Here is a 21774-nt window from a genome sequence, read left to right on the forward strand (position 1 = left end):
GATTACTGTTGTGAAAAAGTTAAAAAGCACTTACCAGTTTTATAATGATTTGATCAGCTATACTTTAAAATTCTGCTGGGTTTTACCTCTCCTGTAAGGGCTTATTATGTGGTCTATATCGCCATCTCGTGGATGGAGAATGTCAACTCTCTGTGGTCTGCTAAATGACAAGCTAATGGCTGCCGATGCTGTGTCTCTCAGAAATTATAAATATTTAAAAATAGGCACAATCCTTATAAATAATCTGCATGATGCAGTCTAAATAACTCGACCAAAAAGTGTCCTCTGCTTTTTGCTGTATGTGAGCGGAGTAATACGCAAGGGTGAACAGTGAAGAGGCTGGACGAGTTCTGTTACTGGCAGAATAAGAAGTGAAATTATATAAGAAATCGATCTCTCTCTTTTGTATGGATTGCAACTATGCAGTTTATTTATAAGGACAGTGCCTATTTTAATACAGTTACTTTCCTATCCAGGTTTTCAACAGTGTTTTTTAGAGACCTCATCCCAGAACACCCCCTCCTTATCGCAAACACCACAGCTGTCTGGTAGTGATCGTGCTACTTTTTTTGGGGTTATTTTTTGTGATATATTGATTGCAACAGAGAAATACTGTAGACTGTAACACAGAGGGCAGTTCATGTCAGGTTCAGCCTTATAATCTTAAAATGTGAGCAAAACCACCTGTTTTGTCATCCCTTTATACATTACGCTTGAGAATCATTCAAACACTAGCTCTAAAGTGATGTTGTTGAATTAGTAACGGCTTCTGCTGTTTTGACGTCAGCTGCAGATGTGAATGAATGGTGGAAGAAAGTAGTTTCTAATACAAAAGGGTTTTTACACTCTCTGTGTTTGATTTTCTTTTTTATATACACGATTGTGCCGTCGAACAGTTGTATAAATGCAAGATTACACTTGTAGCAGTGCGATATGGCTGTATATCAGCACTGGTGGGACACTAATGGCCCGTTTCCACTGAGTGGTGCGGTACAGTACGGTTCGTTGTGGTATGCTTTTATGGCCGTTTCCACTGTCAATAAGCGTACCGAACTAAACCGTACCGTACCACTTTTTTGGCACCCTTTCGAAAGAGTACCAAGAATGAGAAAGGGTACCAAAAGGTGGAGCTACACACACAGCTAAACGCTGATTGTTTACAGAGATATGTCACGAGCTCGTGGAGCTAGACAGAATGTAAACAAAGGATCCGCCATGTTCTAATACACAGCTGAGAGATTACATGGATATACTACAGAGGTGACTTGGACTCGAGTCAGACTCGAGTCATGAATTTGATGACTTTAGACTCGACTTGACAAAATATAAAAAGACTTGCAACTCGACTTGGACTTGAACATAAATGACTTGGACTTTGACTAGGACTTGCCCCTATTGACTTGTAAAGACTTGCTGCTTCCCATGAAAAGCCCAACGATAAAAAAGTATGTTGACATGGACCGCTCTCTCTCTCTCTCTCCCCGTTTATGTGTGCGTGCTGTGTGTGACAGCATGCGCGCGCGTGTGTGTGAGCATGCGCGCTTTCGGCATGACGTCCAATCGAAGCACGGTAGATTGTTTTGATTCGACAGTATCCAACGTGACTACTATGAGGCGCCGGAGTGGACAAAAGTCAAGCGAACGCAGAGAGAATTTGAATTTGAACTTGAGATCGAGCCAATACTCGCGCTCTCTCTCTCTCTCTCTCTCTCTCTCTCACACACACATACAACATACACCCCTCTCTCTCTCTCTCTCTCTCTCTCTCTCTCTCTCTCTCTCTCTCTCTCTTTCGTGCATTCAGTCTCTTTGCGTTCGCTTGACTTTTGTTTACGATGGCGTCTCATACCTTTAGTGCTTTTGCTCTCACGGGATCCTCCTGTTAAACTGACCCTTCGCTAAGCCACGCCCAAAAACCGCCACCCACCAATCGCGGCTTACCAATCGTAGCTACGGGCAGAGGCTCTGTCAAGCTTTCGAGCGAGGGAAACAAGCCAAATCGTTGCGCAATTGGATTGTGAAAATCTGACACCCGCTATCCTAAAAGTTTGGACTGGGTGGTGGGATTTTTTCCCTTTTCAAAACCAAAGCCCAAGAGGAGAAATGCCAGCGTGGATCAAGCTGTGTGAGGGGCGGTAAAGGAGTTAAGCTAAGTTGGTTTTGTTTTCGATATTCACATTCAATGATAGGTGGCAATAACTCACACTCCTCTTATCCTAAACAGATCTAAACTGTGTTTCTTTTAAAAAAATAAATAAAAAAAAACAAAGCAGGTTATGCTTCCCAGCGGTCTTTTTCTTTTTTTCCACTCGATATTATGAGCCAGGGCTCGACAATAAGGACTGCCCGATGGCCCGGGGCCAGCGTGCGAGACACTCGGGCCAGTGTACAAAATGTTACTGGCTCGATCGGGCCAGCTGCTGCTTTTTTGCCTGCCAGATCGAGCCAGAGCTGCGTGCTGCGACTGTCTGTCAATTGTGTGCAAATACAATCTTACGGTGCTTTCACACATAGACGTTTGTTTCGGAATCTGTCTCGTTTCACCCGTTAGCGCGTTTTTTTAGCATATATCCAGCAGTTGCGCTCGCTTCCGCGCCAAATCAATCAGTCCAAGATCGCCTGAATGAGACGCGGTCTCTGTCCTATTGAGCGTATCGATTGTAGCGAGAAAACAAAACAATGCAACGAACTAACGACCCAGGCTATATCACAGTGTATCATGATCGTGTAATAGCCATATATACGGCTATATGAAGAGGGAATGATGAGCAGGGCGAGATGTCATTCTTACCGGTAAATGCGAAAGTGAAAGCATGCTGAAATATTACCGAGAGCAGTTTATCCAGCCTGATCTCGGTTTATCCGTCAGGAAAATTGACCGAAATTACTATCTGTTAATTTTTCCATATTTTAATCGTATAATATGTTGTATTAGGCCTGTTGTTTTGTTCATTTCCGCACTGACAGCTCGAAAGAAAGATTTACATTGATCTGATGCAGTCTCGGTTCATCTGCTATGTCTCTCTATAATTTAAGCCTAAAATACAGAATTATAGTCAACGTTTCTTTAATAGATTGACTAATTCAATTGATCGATTTCTACAAAACCTGACAATTGAAATGAGGCTCTGTATATATGAGAAAGTCTGACCTCGATTTGTATTTGGTGACGATGTCTGTGGGTTGTTAAAATTAAAGTGCACATTTTCACTTATAAAATATTCTATACACAATACACAAAAGTTTGGGGTCAGTGTGATTAAATATGTTAAAACAAGCTTCTTCTGCTCACCAGGGCTGCAATTATTTCATCATAAATACAAATTGTGAAATGTTGCACTATAAAATAACTGTTCAAAAGTAGTTTATCATTTAATTTATTCATTTATTCCAGTGATTTTAAAGATGAGATTTCAGCTTCATTACTCCAGTCACATGATCCTTCAGAAATCACTAATATTAATTATTATTATATTTATTAATGGTAATAGTTATAAAATCAATAATGTCTGGAGTAATTATTTTATTTGAAACTAAATACAATAACAAAGCAGTTATTTAAAATTTTAATAAATATTTAACAATTACACCTTTTTTACATTTATAAATATAGCCTTGATGAACTGAATAGTTTTCCTTAAACATTTTAAAAATTACCGTAAATATATATACAGATTTATTAGCCCCCTTTTGTTTTTTGTTTTTTCTTTTTAAAATATTTCCTAAATGATGTTTAACAAAGCAAAGAAATGTTGATATTTTGTCTGATAATATTTTTTCCTCTGAACAAAATCTTATTTGTTTTATTTTGGCTAGAATAAAAACATTTTTTTAACCATTTTAAGGTAAAATTTATTAGCCTCTTAAGCTAATTGTTTTTCAGACTGTCTACAGAACAAACCATCATTATACAATAACTAGCCTAATTACCCTAACCTGCCTAGTTAACCTAATTACCCTAGTTAAGCCTTTAAATGTCACTTTAAGCTGTATAGAAGTGTCTTGAAGAATATCTAGTAAAATATTATTTACAGTCATCATGACAAAGATAAAATAAATCAGTTATTAGAGATGAGTTATTAAAACTATTATGTTTAGAAATGTGCTGAGAAAATCTGTTCTCTGTTAAATAGAAATTGGGGAAAAAAATAAACAGGGGTGCTAATAATTTAGGGGGACTAATAATTCTGAAATCAACTGTGTGTGTGTGTGTGTGTGTGTGTATACACACACACACGCACATTCAAATAGCGATTAACTTCTTTTTTTTTTTGGTGGGGCCAGTGAAAATTTGGGCTGGGCAAGTAAAAATCAGAACCACTGGCCCGATCGGGCCAGTAGAAAAAATCCTTAGCGTTGAACCCTGTGAGCACTGCTTAGTTTAAACCCTCGCTATTGTAACGCATATAAATACATACACTAATATTTGCTGGTAGGAAAAATCTATTTGTTCACTTCTGTTATTTATACTTTAATGTGCATTTCAATTTTTTTCTTCCACTTAACTGCAAATTTGAATAAAAACTGGATAAAGAGCACACAAACATGCTGACAGTAATAGGTACTGTACACTGTTATGGGTCAATGATGCTAATATTCGGCACAAATCCATCAGTTTCTTAGGTTATTAGATTATTTTATAATTTCACCTCTCCTGCTGTGCGTGAACTATGCTGTTGAATGTTCAGCGTATGAGGTGGCTAGGCTAACCTTGCTTCAATTTTGATAAAATTAATTTCTAATCAGTTGCTATTATGTTGTGAATATACCCCTGTAATGTATACTGCAGTCCTCTTTTGTCTGGCTTTCTCAGATATCTCACCTGTTTGCCAAAAATGACTAATTAAATCCTTGGGAATGTCTGACACCAGCGCATACACACTGTAATAGATGTGCCAGGCATGAAAGCTTGACAGGCGTAGCAACAGTAACTAAGGAGGGCGAGGCGTAGCGAAGGGTTATTCCAAGAATGTTGATATGGTTTCTTTCTTGCTTTACTATTTATTAACAATACACAAAAAACTAAAAGGTTAAGGTAAATTCTTTAATAAATTCTAGTGTTTTTGAGTATTATACTTGTTGTATACTTGTATTATACTTATGTTTTAGGCTAGTATTATTTACGACTTGTTAATTAATGCTTCATAATACAGTAGTATTACCAATAGTGAACAGATAAAATAATACAAAGTGTAGTTTTAACTACAGTAAAGTGTAGTGATTTGTAGTATAAAATACCCTATATTGTAAAATAATACAGCACTGGGTAATTTGTTTATATTACACTTGTGTTACCATAGCAACTATAGTATTACCACAACTGATCAATTGAAGTTCTTTACTGTAGTAGGCTACTGTTCAAAACACAGTACATGCCAATATACGTGTTCAGGGGCCCCGTGGCACAGCTTTCCTCAAAATGAAGAGGATGACATGGAAAATGTCCTCCACAATCTCATCAGTAAAGTGGAAGCCAGCAGACACTAGTTTACTTTATTTTAGCTGCCATAATAAAATGAGATTGATAGTGAGATTTATTTGAAGAGTGAATAGTACAGTAGGCTATAATACCTTATCAAGTGTTTCCTTATTTTTATCACAGTTACATTTCTGCTTGCATTAGTTTTTGTTTAAATGCTTTTAAAATAAAATGTATTCTTTACATCCAACTACTATTCCAGAGGTGCCTTATAGTGGTGTAAACCCCTTTACAAGGGGTGTTACCCCTGTGTAAACTCTAGCCACCCCTGTGGCCAACCCGATATGATTTTGCTGTTGACATTATTTATTTAAATCTACTTACATAAATGCAATACAATGCAATATTTCAATAAATAAATAGCAGCCACTAAATTATTGTGGATTGATTGGTGCCACTGACGTAGCTGGCCTCTTCTGGCCCCCCTTAAGCAAATTTTCAGGGGGGCACCACTGGTCTATTCTCTGTCTTTAAGTGTTTGAAACTGAAAATATCTCATAATATAAAACAACCAAAAATGTTATGGTTTATTAGATTAAACATTTAATATATAAGTCTATTTTAGTATTTTGGTTATTGTTATTAAACAGTGCAGCAATATGAATCATATCAAAAAGCATGAAAGGAAGAGGGAACACGACACAAATTGTGAGTTTGCATATAATCTCTGAGAGCGCTCAAGAAAATTTGTGTGTGAGCAGTGTATATTTGAGAGCGAGAGAAAATTTGAGAACTCGCAATCAGTTTTGTCCACAAACAGAGGAAATCCGTGCACGAGCATCACACAAGGTAGAGAGCAAAGCTCTTCAACGTTATGTGAAGAAAACAACTTTATTGTTTGTATGAAGTAGCCTACTTCATTAACAATATGTGCTACCATTTTACATTGCTGCTAGACAGATTTGCAACTCCATCTCTTTAGCACACACGAGATTCAATTGACAAAATTCCAATTTCACTCAATTTAACTTCGCAGCATATACAGGAGTTGGTCTACTGCTACCACATTGAGGTTATGTAATTTTGGTTAATCACAAGTTGATCACCGAAGACATAACATAGCACAACTAAACTTAATGAATTAGACAGCAGTAGACCTGCAATTTCTGTGTGATGTGAGGCAAAATGGAGTCTTTTTTTGGTGGAACTCGTTCTTGTGCATTATGCTGTGGAGACGAGACGCAGCACTGTTTAGCACTTTTTCAGAAAATTGCATTTGTATTTTTATATATCTAAGCAATGTTCTTTAATAAAAAAAGGTTTGTTTAATTAATACAGATCTTACAACCATACCTAATCTGTATATATTTTATTTTTCTGTTAAAAAGACTCGAAAAGACTCGAAAATCAAACTGCAGGACTTTGGACTTGACTTGAGACTTGTTGCCTTTGACTCGGGACTTGACTCGGGACTTGCCTGTCTTGACTCGGGACTTGACTCGGGACTTGAGGGCAATGAATTGAGACTTACTTGTGACTTGCCAAACAATGACTTGGTCCCACCTCTGATATACTATATGCATATAATAACGAGCCATGGATGACCCGAGCTCAAACAAACCTTGTCGTCGTCTTAATGAACAGACACAAAGCCAAGAAGAAAAATCTGCCGTGTCCTGTTGTTGCTTTACGAGCCTGTCTAAAAGGACGAGCGGTATTCGCTTTTTTTGGGAGCTTGCGATCGCGTCTATATTTGATATAACTAACTTCTTGAGCTGATGATAATAACGTGTGCGTGATTATTGAAGTGTCTCCGTCATCTGATCCATTCAGAAAGAAAAGGACAAGCGCGAGAGTAAAGCGCGAAAAAAAGGTGAAGCCCGACAAAACACAGGATCAAAATTGTTTTAGCAACCTGAATCATGACCAAACTGCCATGTTTATCATCGCCTTTTGGACTATAATAAACTGGGAATGACAAAATGACTCTCTAACAGAGCTTACATGTGCTGGTAAAGTCTACAGACACAGATGAGAGGTTTGCACTGACAGTGGGCTATATTGCGTGTGCTTTGAACTCAAATAAGTACTAAATGTCTACTGTGTGTAGTTTTTCTGTAATTAATAATATATTGTAGACTGTAAGGGTCTGTATGTGTTCATTTATGTTGCATTTATATATTTATTTAAAATAATTACAGACGTTACAGTAGGCTATTTCGCACTGTCATTGATCTGCAGTTATAATCAAATCCTATTCATAGAAAAGTTAGTAAAAAACATTTTTAAACACGTATTTGTGTATAAAGCATCTGTTTTGTGAGAAGTGCTTCTCATATTATATGTAAGCGACATGTACAGCTTTACTGTAGACATTTATTCGAGCGAGCATGACGTCGACTTAAACTTTCTGTCATACACCATGCCCACCAAAAGGGTACCCTTGGTAGTGGAAACGCAAGCCTGATAAAGGTGACCCGTACCGACCAGAACCGTACCGCACTGTACCAGTCAGTGGAAACAAGCCATAAGGCCACCCACGCCTCCAACCAGTGCTGATATACAGCCATAATGCACTGCTACTCGTGTGATATTGCTCATATACATACAAAAACACACACACTGTTTTGAAATACTATATCAGTTATAAACACTTCAAATTACTGAATGTTAAAACTTACATATGTATTTAGAAAAATATTGTAGTGGCTATTTTCTCTAAGGAGGCTCTCTCAGTGGTCAAGAAACAAAGTCTTACCCGGGATGTCTTTTACAAGTTTTATTCTTTATAAAGAAGATCACAGTCATACAGCAACAACAGTTTCTGCAGAGTGAGATACTAAAGCCAAGTGTGTTCACCCTTTTATCTAGTTTGTACTGCTTACGAGGTCAACTCCCAGTAAGGCCTCATCTACAATTACGTCAGGCGTCTTCTGCTGTTCGTGCGATATGCTCATAACAACCACACATCCTTCTTAGGATAATGAAAAAGCTTTCACCTAAAGAAATATAGTTATCTTTAAAAATGTACACACATAGGTTTTATGATGAACATATGGAGAACACAGATACACACAAATGTAATAATGAGTCTTAGACAAGTTTCTAACATATAAAGCTCATCTAAAAATGAATTTCCATTACAATATACAGTCATGCAAATACTACTGTATATTATACAGCATATTTGAATATGAATAAATATAAATAATGCTAGAAAGTCATACCAGAGTAAAGTGTTGTTGGCTTTTTTCATACTAATTCTAGATGGTGCTAGAAATTAAGCCAGCTAATTATAGAACTGTTAATTTATTAATTTAGTGGGATTACATTCCCACAACCTTCTGTTAACCTCACAGACAGTTCAAGTATTTATAGAGTACTTATGTAGCCCAGAACGATCTGTTCTTCTAGTTCATATTCATCATTTCGAATTTCATACTAACCATGTTCCATCATCAGACCATCGCACATAAACACAAGGGCTCTAATCCTTCAGAAAATTGTCAGGGCGAACAGGAGGAGTAGGTGTTTTCGTTTATGTCAGTCATGGGAGACTGCAATTGTTCTTTCATTAGGAGCCGCTAACATGCTAATCATCTGTTTAATTACCAGCGCTAGCGAGTGGGCTCAAATAAGCACGGCGAAGTGCTCAGTGGACTGAAGCAAAGAACTTCTAATTTATTCAAAAAGTCTCTGCTAACACGCGCTGCATCTAAATCTCCATCTCTGATGCTCGGTGGAAATACTAATATGGGGATAAGATTGCAAACCATACTGTATAATGGGAAAAAAATCGTGCAGTTTTTCCTGGAAATGTTCAATGCCTACTGAACGTAGTTTATCCCAGTGCTTGAGTGATTCAGACCCAATGAGTTGCAAATGCTTGAGGTATGTTGTACATTTATCATGCCCTGTTAATTAAAATGTCTGAAATGCAAAGAACATACAAAGAACATTAGGCACACCTGTCCAACTGCTTGTTAATGCAAATTTCTAATCAGCCAATCACATGGCAGCAACTCAATGCACTTAGGCATGTAGACATGGTCAAGATCATCTGCTGCAGTTCAAACTGAGCATCAGAATGGGAAAGAAAGGGGATTAAAATGACTTTAAATTTGGCATGGTTGTTGGTGCAAGATGGGCTGGTCTAAGTATTTCAGAAACTGCTGATCTACTGGGATTTTCACGCACAACCATCTCTAGGGTTTACAGAGAATGGTCCAAAAAAGAGAAAATTTCCAGTGAAAGGCAGTTCTGAGGGGGCAAATGCCTTGTCAGAGGAGAATGGATGGTTTGAGCTGATAGAAAAGCAACTGTAACTCAAATAACCCCTTGGTTCAACCGAGCTATGCAGAAGAGCATCTCTGAAAGCATAACACATCGAACTGTGAGGTGGATGAGCTACAGCAGCAGAAGACCACACCGGGTGCCACTTCTGTCAACAAAGAACAGGAAACTGAAGTTACATTTCCCACAGGCTCACCAAAATTGGACAATAGAACACTGGGAATGTTGCCTGGTCTGATGAGTACCGATTTCTCCTGCGACATTCAGATGGTAGGGTCAGAATTTGCCATCAACAACATGAAAGCAAATATCCATCCTGTTTTGTATCAGCGGTTCAGGCTGGTGGTGATGGTGTAATAATGTGGGGATATTTTCTTGGCACACTTTGAGCCCATTAGTATCAGTTGAGCATTGTGTCAATGCCACAGCCTACTTGGGTATTGTTGCAGACCATGTCCATCCTGTTATGCCCACAGTATACCCATCTTCTAATGTCTATTTACAGTAGGATAATGCGCCAAGTCATAAAGCACGAATCATCTCAGACTGGTTTCTTGAACATGACAATGAGTTCACTGTACTCAAATGGCCTCCACAGTCACCAGAACTCAATCCAATAGAGCACCTTTGGGAGGTTGTGGAACGGGAGATTTGCATCATAGATGTGCAGCTGACAAATCTGAAGCAACTGCGTGATGCTAACATGCCAATATGGACCAAAATCTCTGAGGAATATTTCCAGTACCATCTATGCCACGAAGGGTTAAGGCAGGTCTGAAGGCAAAAGGGGGTCCAACCTGGTAATAGTAACGTGTACCTAATAAAGTGGCCAGTGAGTGTAATTAATGTGAGCCCTATTGGTATGAAATGTTTATGTACGGTCACAACTCTCTGTTATAACTTGTCAAGGTGGAGTTTAAATTGATACATGTGCAAGGATGTTTTACAATTAATTATGACATTGAAATTAAATTATGCTTACAACTGAAGCAATGAAGTCGTATGTCAGTGAGCGCAAAACAAGGGATTGTATTACAAGTGCATTTTAGCACGTAACTCAAAGAGGAAATTATATATTTATAAACTGGATATAAAGCAATCTGGCAGATGCCACGGCTGCAACATCTCAGTTGGTAAAATAAAATGTACTAAAACTCAATAATTTAATAAAGCTATTGTATTTTATGGTCATACTGTAATTAAATACAAATTAAAACTAAACTAAAATAAAAATAATAGAACTATAATAAAAAAAAAAACATTTTAATTAACACATTACATTTTACTTGCTTTAATGAAGGCTTTTATAAAAAAAAAAAACATTACATAGTAAAGCAATCGGCTCACCCAAAAGAAAGTCTACTAAAACGCTATTTTATCTGTAGTTAGAATTTTCAAGAGGAATACTGTCAGCATGAAGCCCTATACGGTTCCTGTGCTGCGTTAAATAGACCTAAATGCTGTATTGACTACGGTAAGTGTTTTATAAATAACCCTCGCTGTCATTAATGAGTTCTGAAAACCAGTTATAAGCATGTCGAGGGCACTTCTGCAATAGACAGGAATGCGCCATGTGGAATTGAACACTACTCCATTATGAAAATCTATTAATAATGTATACTTGGCTATTGTGAAATTGTTTTCCATTTAAGAATTGCGTGATATAATTGTCAAGAGGTGAAGTATCTCATTTCATGCACTGACCAAGGCCAACACTTCAACCCAATTAAACCTTTTAACAACTTAAGTGCTGCCTCTTATTGAAATATCCTTTCTGTACACAGAATTTCTCTTCAGGAAAAAAAAAAAAGCATTGTTTACATCATGGTTCATGAAGGTAAATGAAAAATGTATTAATTCTGGATTTTTGCAAGATAAATAAGCAATATTATGCAAATATTGCTTTTATAAGAGGTTTAAACAGACTGTGAATATAATCAACTTCTAATGGTGAAAATGTATTTATTTTTTTAATGTAATCACACTTTATAAAAACAGTCTGCAGAAACACTTTGATTGACATTCTTCTTTTGTACATGTCATCAGAGCATACCTGTCGACTCTCTCACTTTACCCGGGATTCTCTCATATTTTATAATTATATCCCGCTATCATGCCATATTTTCCCACATTGCTCACGTTTTTTAAATCTTTCTATGAAGGGTGGCAATAAACATTAAAGAGCCGATCCTCCCTTTGCGCAACCTATACCACCGAACCACCCAGGATATGCCCAATGCTTTTAAATCTGAATTTGTTCTTTGCTTTCATTGTATTAAGCCATGTCACAAAGTACAGCGAAAAGCAGCGCATACAGTCACATATGCTATACATTTAATGGAGGACTGTATACTGTCGTTATGACGAAGTTAAATGTGTTCACATGAAGAAAAAAACGAACGAAAAATCAATTGATCACGTGAAAATGACAGTTAATATGTATGTGTTTTTACAAGGTTATTAACATGTTTGCATTACAGAGAGCAGGAAAGAGACAGGCTTCATAATATCGTTTAATTAAAATAAATGATCAACAAATGAATCTGTCTTGACAGTCTTTACATGTGAATGAATTATCTACACACAATATGATTTCCCAATTAGAAAAAAATTCTACAAACTATAAAATACTATTCATGACAATACTTAAAATAACAGACAAATCCAAATGCCCAACACAAGCGAACTGCTCTCCAGACCAGATCAGCTCGATGACATATAAAGTCTCAGACACCGCCTGTAGTCCCATTTAGCAACTTGATAGCAACCGTCTTTTTAAAGAAGCATAAGCGATTTAAAAAATCAAGAGTGTGATGTAACTGATGTGTTTTATGTTGTAGAATAAAACGTGAACGTATCTTGAGTTTGTGTTAGCCACAGACCTTATTTAAGCGATTTTACTAAAATCCCATTGAAAAAACCCATTGACTTAGGGACGAGGTAATCGGAACTGCTAAAATGCTAACTCGCTTCTGGGTTTTTGCATACAAATTGACGTCATAGTTCCTCCACTCTATGTTGACAGGTATGCATCAGAGAGGGGAAGCCCCACCCATTAGTGACGATCTCTCCCTCATTTACATTTTTTAATGAGGTTTTTTAACAATTTTGAATCTGTCAATGTCTGCCACATAGGCATTTGTAGCTCCGCCCTCTTTTGAAAAGAGCTTTAAATTCATTTGAATTTGATGCGGCAGTCACCAAATCATATATTCATTCATTTTCTTTTTGGCTTAGTCCCTTTATTAATCCAGGGTTGCCACAGCGGAATAAACTGCCAACTTATCCAGCAAATGTTTTATGCAGCAGATGCCCTTCCAGCTGCAACCCCTCACTGGGTTCACTGGTACACTATGACCAATTTTAGCCTACCCAATTTACCTACAGCACATGTCTTTGGACTGTTAGGGAATGGAGGATCTTTGGAACTTGGGGGAATGGGGAAGTCAGATCATGGATGTACAGCCGGCGAATCTGCACCTATCATGTAAATAATGTTTCAAGCACCTTTTTGAATGGTATGAAGGCAAAGGAGGGCTCAGCCTGTTATTTTAGTTAAAGTGGCCAGAGAATGTATTTAAAGTATTATCTGTGTGAAACTAAATTTAATGACTGCAGTAATTCTGTACTGAGGAAAGCATTAAAACTGACAAGTTGCCAAACTCAATCTACAATCCTGTTCTGTGTACTGAGCCTTGGCATACTAGTAAATTAATCAGGGCAAAATTAAACACAGCAACCATTTTCCATTAACCACCAACTGTCAAATCCCAAAAACACATGAGGATTGGTGAGTGCAGTTGCTAAATATTTCACTCACGTTCATAGGAATATTCCAGGCCATGTAGACATGGGACTTGAACTCATCCATCCAGACTTCTGCCGCACGCAGCGCATTCCTCTTAGCATAGTAATCGATGTCATTGTTGTATGGTTTCTTTGTGCGTTCAATATGTGCGACTCTGGCACATGGAAGAACCTCCATACTGCCACCACACTGCCAAACCTGCAGACAAAAAGAGAGAAAAAAAACAATAAGAAATAGGTTTTTAATTTAGAATAAAGAACCTTTAACATCGGTGGAATTTTTGCATTCCACAAACATTACTTCACTGTGAAAAAAATGCACTTTAGATTACTAAATATGATTCATTTTACACTATAAAAAAAGGCTGGGTTCCACACAACTTGATTAAGTTAACATAATTATTAGTAGTTTATTTAAATAATTAGTAGTTTTTTATTAAGTAGTTTAAACAAGCAACAGAATCTTTTTTTAGTTTAAGATAAAAAAAATTATTTTAAGAACCTGAATAAAATTAACAAAAATGGTTCTTCTACAACGTAATAATACCCTATTGGTGTAATGGAAGGTTGCTGGACAACAAAGTTGGGGATCCACATAATTTTTTATTAGCAATCGTCAGGCAGGCAATGGTCAACAGGTGCAAACAGGAACATAACGGTAATTCATAAGCATACTCGAGGTCACAGTAGGAATGTCTGACGTGAAACTGACGTTTTGACACAGTGTCGAGATTCTGAAGTGCAAGTGTTATTAAACACTGCACCGAAGCATGATCCAAAACACCCAGGTCACAAGACTAAGGTGATTCAAAACACCCAGGTCTTAAAATATTAATAAAGTAAGCGTTTTTCATGTTTAAAATAGTATTTATTTTTATTTTAGTGTTTAAAGCTTTTGTCATTATGCTACTTCAGTGTCTCAGAGTCATTCAGAAATTATTATTAAATGCTGGATTAATGTACAATAAAGTTTTTAATACAGTTTTGCAAACACGTGTTATACCACTTCATATATACATATATATATATATATATATATATATATATATATATATATATATATATATATATATATATATATATATATATATATATATATATTTGTGCATGCTGTATAAGTGCATATTGTTTACCCATAGTGTTTACATGTTCAAAATACAGCAAGTAATACAACAAGCATTTGGTTTGGGCTGGATTTTTCAACTGGACATTGCTTTACAATGCCCTTGATGGGTGAACATTATCCAGTGGGGGAGTGTCTTTTGTCTATTCAAGTGTGAATTATTCAAGACCACAGTAACTCCCACACATGCAACTGAGATGACCCAAAGCACACTTTACAAAATGTAAATCATTGTAATGATTTCTTTGAATGAGAGTACACTGCAAAAAAATGCTTTTCTTACTTAGATTTTTTGTCTTGTTTCTAGTCCAGATGTCTACAAATTCTTAAATCAAGAACATTTTCTAGTCAAGCAAAACATATTGTCTTGTTTTAAGAAATACTATGCCAAAATGAAGTGAGTTTTACCTCAAATCAAGCAAAATATTCTGCCAACGGGGTAAGCAAAATAATCTTGTTTTTCGATTTGTGCAAGATTATTTTGCTTACCCCACTGGCAGATTATTTTGCTTGATTTGAGAAAAACCTCACTTTATTCTGGCATATTATTTCTTAAAACAAGACAATTTATATTTATATATATATATATATATATATATATATATATATATATATATATATATATATATATATATATATATATATATATTCATTTTCATTCATTCATTTCTTGTCGGCTTAGTCCCTTTATTAATCTGGGGTAGCCACAGCGGAATGAACCGCCAACTTATCCAGCAAGTTTTTACGCAGCGGATGCCCTTCCAGCTGAAACCCATCTCTGGGAAACATCCACACATACACACACACTCATACACTACGGACAATTTAGCCTACCCAATTCACCTGTACCGCATGTCTTTGGACTGTGGGGGAAACCGGAGTACCTGGAGGAAACCCACGCGAACACAGGGAGAACATGCAAACTTCACACAGAGACGACAACTGAGCCGAGCGACCTTCTTGCTGTGAGGTGAACGTGCTACCCACTGCGCCACTGCGTCACCTATATATATATATATATATATATATATATATATATATATATATATATATAAACAGATGCATTTAATTTTCTACTATTTTTCATTTTTCTACTAACCATGCACAAATTGTTTTCTAAAAACGCAAGGAAGTACCTCCATTTTCTTTTACATATTATTGTAGCACAGTTTGTGCTGAATACAACAAAAAAACATGTTGGCTAATACTTTGTAACAAGTTGCTAAAATAAGCAATGTCAGGGCATGTCAAAACATTTTAGGGGCCCCCAAATCACCTCAGACCACAGAGGATTAAAGTGATGTCAGAAACACAATTAAACTCCCCAATTTAATACTTCGAGTTGAAGCAGAAAGGTTACATTTATTTTGAACACAATTATTTGCCTATGCAAATGTTAATATTAGGTGTAATACCACAGCACATAAAGTCCAAATTACTACATACTGTAGGAAAAAATAAAACAAAGTCAAATGTTTTGGCATCTAAACACCTCCATCCACAAGTCAGATTGCACTCAAAATGAACTGCTTTTTATTTAGGGCGCCTGTTTGCCCGTAGAGGTTTGCCCCCTTCATAATAGAAAGTGTGTGAGCTTGCTTGATACAGCAATTAAGTGTTAAGGGCCATTAGTTTGTGCTGAGATGAGAGAAACAGGGGATGATAAATGAACGTGTGGAAGAATGAGTGCAAATATGTTCGTCCCCTGAGACCCAGCAGTCACACTATTATGCTGACTCTGACTGTGCGTCTGCCTCCACATCACAGAAATATATGAAGAAAAAAAGTAAACGCATGCCATTATGAAGCAGAGCCAGCCTGCTGCTGCCGCAGTGATGACAGGGGCACAAGAAAGTTCAGGGAAACGTTGCTGAAAGTGCTTTGCTGCTGGAGAAGAGATACGAAAGGTCTGTTGACCCGAGAGACTAGATCCTTACAAATGTGCACATGTAGATTAATAATCGGCTATTAGCATTGCATATGCATGACTTGGGAAAAGAGCATGTAAATCACTTAGTATGATACTCTTGCATAATAAATAGGGATGTAAGGATTTACCTGACTCACGATTTGATACGATTTATGATGCTAATCTTACGATTCAGTCACAATTATTTTGCAAAATATAACATATTTTCTGCCATAACTAAGTTGCTATATTAAAAACAAAATCTCAAAATAATAAAAAATAGTACAAACTAAAGACTCTTTAATATAAACAAACTAAAACTGTGACTGTGCTGGGATTTGACACACACACATATATATATATTTTATAAATATAGGCATATTGGTTTTCTGGCATGAGCTTAGTTTTTTGCACATTTACAATGTCCTCTGCTGATGAAAAAAACTCTTTCATTGGAGACTGAGATGGCTGGTGTGGAGGGAAAAGCTTTTCCTAAACCAGAGAGCAGTGTGTACAGAGGTGGTCAATAGGCCCTCTGCTCCAGGCGACTGGCCACTGACATCAAAAAACTGATTGTAAGTTAACTATTTATAAAGAGATAGGAGTTAAACATTATGAGGGTAAATACTTAATATTACTTGTATACTTAATTAGTATAAGTAGCAGTGTGACACACTTAAGACATATTCTTGACCCCCTCTGGTCAAAACATGTATCGGGATTCATTCAACATTTCAACCGAATTAAATCTTGGCATATTTGAATCGATTTTCAACCGACTGATGGTGAATCATTACATCCCTAATAATACAATTATTGTGTTAAACATAAAAACAATAGCCCAGCCTCTACACTTGAAAGGACCACATACTGTACATACTAGACTTTTATATAGGCAATATTCATCACTTAATACAATTTTTATCTTCATTATTATTATTGCCCATTTCACTCTAGGTATATATAGTTGAGGTCAAAATTATTAGCCCTTCTTTTTCTTTTTCAAATGATGTTTACCAGAGCAAAGAATTTTTCAAAATATTTTCTATAATATTTTTTCTTCTGGAGGAAGTGTTATTTGTTTTATTTCGGCTACAATAAAAGCATTTTTTTATTATTATTATTATTATTATTATTATTATTATTATAAGACTGGTTTCACCCTTCTGCCGTATCTTCATTTTAGAAGAATCCACCTTTCACCCCATAACCCCATTTCCTTCTATACTAAGGGGTGCTCTCGAAACATACCTGATCTCGGACCGCCTTACATGCTTAAAGACCTGACAGGAGCCCTGGGATCAAATAACTCCTAAGCTCAGGATTCTCTCCCAGGACAGATTGCCAAACCTGCTAATAGTGTCAAGTAATATCTATGATGAACCTTTGAAACAGAAATTAGGTAAAATAAATACACAGGGGGGCTAATAATTCAAGAGGGTTGTAGTAAAGTAAAACATACTTGCAATAAACTTTATACTTTATCAAACAATCTTCACATGGAAATATTAAGCAGCATAAATATTTCAACACCAATAATAATAGTACATAACTTTCAGAGCGAAATTAGCATATTTAAAAGATTTCAGAAGAATCATGTGATGCTGAAACCTGGAATAATGACTTTGAAAAATCAGATAAAAAGCATTTCAAAATATATTACAATAGAAACAGTTTCCAGCAAGCATTTTTTTTTTTGTTTTAAAATGATGTCTAATAGACGTCTAAACATAGTCGTCTTGGCTAAAACAAGACTAAACCTGGGCTGTCAGTGAAAATCTAACAGACGTCTAGGAATAGGCCAAAACTTAACTACTCGTCAAATAAACAGAAATGAATGACTACACATATAAAGTCTGTCTAATCTGTCTATATGATGACTAGTCTACTTTTGGCTATTCTTTAACATTTATTAGATTTTCACTGACAGCCCAAATTTAGCCTTGTTTTAGCCAAGCTTTCTATGTTTAGATGTCTATTAGACGTCTATTAAACACAAAATTGTTTGCTGGGTTCTTACAGCAAAACGTGAGTACAGTAAAACTAACTATTCTACAATAAAAAAAGTGTACTATTTCATAATTGGAGTTTTGATGAACAGGAAAGTCCTCTAAATGAAAAAAAAAAAAAAAACATTTTTAATAATATGACTTATGTTTAAATTTTGGTTTCAAACATTGTATTAATGCAGAAAACACAGCTAATTCTAAATATCCAGCAATGGTGAAATGTTGCAGAACAGCATGTCTAAAAAAAATCAGGCACTTTTAAAATTAGATCTAATTAAAAAAACAAACTATTTATATGTTTAATAAGAAACAATTAGATAAGAGGGAATACCAATGAGCAAAACAATTTAAAAATATGCCAAATATGATGCAACATCTCCAAATAAATTGTATGTGTGGCTTTATGCTTGAAAGGTCTACTAGAAAAGGCACTAGGTCCTTTGAGCACTCCTTTGCTTTGAACGCTAGCGGTCTATCTTCAACTAATCGTGACATTAATGGAACTAGCTATGCATTCACTGACTTTTATTAGCTGTGGAAATACTTTTAACTCCAGCACCACTGATCCATAATGCGACCTTGGTGTACAAAATCAATCTTGGAGCAGTAGAGCTCGGTTATGGTCTTACTGCTAGACGACACATGCTGTTGGTCTACCTTTTTCTTTCCTGCTCGCTTTCTCTCTACAGTGAAAACTCCATTGTGCGCTTTGTTCAAGCTCAATAAAAGCCTACTTTCAGTGAAGGAACAGACAAAAGACAACAAATTAACTTGTTAGCCTTCACTGTTTGGATTTGAGTTGAGTAAAGAGACTGCCCGCTCTCTGAGTAGGAAAAACCTGCATTAAACACAGTGTTACAGGGATTGCCAGAGACAAAACCTACTACACATTCATTTTTATAGTTTTAGTGTTAAAAGATTTAACATTTAACAGTTCTAAGATAAAAATCATATGGCATCATAATATGAGTTAGCATTAAGGTAATCTATATGCTAATGTACTTCTAATGAATAGATAACTTAATGAAATGTTATCTTGCTTAGAGAGACGTTGCCAAACAAAATGCTCTTTAGAATGCAAATAATTTGCATTTAATTTAAATAAAGACCGTCTGTCTCTGAATAGCAAATTAAATCATGGTTTACTGGTGTATTCACTGTTTTCAGCTGTAGTAAAGCTGTCAAGTGAGGTTTTATTGGTCTGTGACATAATCTTAAGCAAGGGTTCTCAACTGTTTTTTTTTTTTTTTCGGGGCCCTTCTTCTTTTTTTAAAGGCTCACCTGTCTGACATTCTCTCTAAGATGTTTGTATGAAATGCTTAGTTAAACTTATATATAATACATTTGTTGTGCCTACTGTTGTGTTCTATTACCAGCATTTAATAAAAACAATAATATATATATATATATATATATATATATATATATATATATATATATATATATATATATATATAGATAGTGCATCCGGAAAGTATTCATAGCGCTTAACATTTTCCACATTTTTTTTTATGTTTCAGTCTTATTCCAAAATGGATTACATAATTTTATTTCCTCAAAAGTCTACACACAATACCCCTTAATGACAATGTGAAAAAGTATTTTCAGAAATTGTTGAAAATTTATAAAAAAATAAAAACATCAGAAAAATCACGTTTAGAAGTATTTACAGCCTTTGCTGTGAGGCTCTAAAATGAGCTCAGTTACATTCTGTTTCCACTGATCATTCTTGAGATGTTTCAGCAGCTTAATTGGAGTTGACCTGTGGTGAATTCAGTTGATTGGACATGATTTGAAAAGGCATACAGCTGTCTATATAAGGTCCCAGGGTGACAGTGCATGTCAAAGCACAAACCAAGTATAAAGACAAAGAAATAGTTTGTAGACCTCCGAGACAGGATTATTTCGAGGCACAAGACTGGGAAAGGTTACCAAAACATTTCTGCTTCTCTGAAAGTTCCAATGAGCACATTGGTCTCCGTCATACGTAAGGGGAAGATGTTTGGAACCACCAGGACTCTTCCTAGAGCTGGCCGGCCAGCTGAGTGATCGGGAGAGAAGGGCCTTAGTCAGGGAGGTGATCAATAACCTGATGTTCATTCTGTCTGAGCTCCAGTGTTTTTCTGTGGAGAGAGGAGAACCTTACAGAAGGACAACCATCTGTGCAGCAATCCACCACTCAGGCCTGTATGATAGAGTGGCCAGACAGAAGCCACTCCCTGCGTATAGGCATCTGAAGGACTCAGACCATATAAAATTCTCTGGTCTGTTGAGACTAAAATTGAACTCTTTGAACTGAATGCTGGGCGTTAGAGAAAACCAGGCACCGCTCATCACCAGGCTAATACCATCCCTACAGTAAAGCATGGTGGTGGCAGCATCATGCTGTGGGGATGTTTTTCAGCAGCAGGAACTGGAAGACTAGTCAGGATAGAGGGAAAGATGAATGCAGCAATGTACAGAGACATCCTGAATGAAAACCTGCTTCAGAGTGCTCTTGACCTCAGACTGGGGCAATGGTTCATCTTCCAGCAGGACAATGAACAAAGCACACAGCCAAAATATCAATAAAGTGGCTTCACAACAACTCGGTGAATGTGCTTGAGTGGCCCAGCCAGAGCCCAGACCGAAATCCTATTGAACATCTCTGGAGAGATCTGAAAATGGCTGTACACCATCGTTTCCCGTCCAACCAGATAGAGCTTGAGAGGTACTGCAAAGAGGAATGGACCAAAATTCCCAAGTACAGGTGTGCCAAGCCTGTGGCATCATATTCAAAATGACTTGAGACTGTAATTGCTGCCAAAGGTGCATCAACAAAGTATTGAGCAAAGGCTGTGAATACTTATGCCGATGTGATTTTTCAGGGTTTTTTTTTTTAAATAAATTTGCAGCAATTTCAAAAAATCTCTCTTTTTCACATTGTCATTATGAGGTATTGTGTGTAGAATTTTGAGGAAATAAATTAATTTAATCTATTTTGGAATATGGGTGTAACATAAAATTGTGGAAAAAGTGAACGCTATAAATACTTTCCGGATGCACTGTATATTCACATACTGTATGACTGAACTCATACAAATTTGTACGAATTAGCAACTAAACTGATAAAATGTAAAATATTTACATATTCAAACGACTAAATAGCATTGTTTAATATGTCTTCAACAGAAAAAAAAAACAAGATATGAATAAAATTTAGGATGAGGTTTGC

General features: G+C 36.4%; 1 protein-coding gene across 5 annotated transcripts in view; it reads right to left on the bottom strand.

The window, feature by feature from the left end:
- Window positions 1-21774, bottom strand: part of galnt9 (polypeptide N-acetylgalactosaminyltransferase 9) — a 196045-nt gene that overhangs the window by 19891 nt on the left and 154380 nt on the right. For all 5 annotated transcript variants that reach the window (XR_015491057.1, XM_087253362.1, XM_087253359.1 and 2 more), the window contains one exon: window positions 13533-13718. Coding sequence is in view for 4 of the 5 variants with exons in the window: in XM_087253362.1 (XP_087109488.1) it covers window positions 13533-13718 (186 nt within the window). In the remaining variant the exon portion in view is untranslated. The remainder of the gene's footprint in view (window positions 1-13532; window positions 13719-21774) is intronic.

Source organism: Danio rerio, chromosome 5, assembly GCF_052040795.2.
Source record: "Danio rerio strain M-AB ecotype USA chromosome 5, GRCz13ab, whole genome shotgun sequence".
Taxonomy (NCBI): Eukaryota; Metazoa; Chordata; class Actinopteri; order Cypriniformes; family Danionidae; genus Danio; species Danio rerio.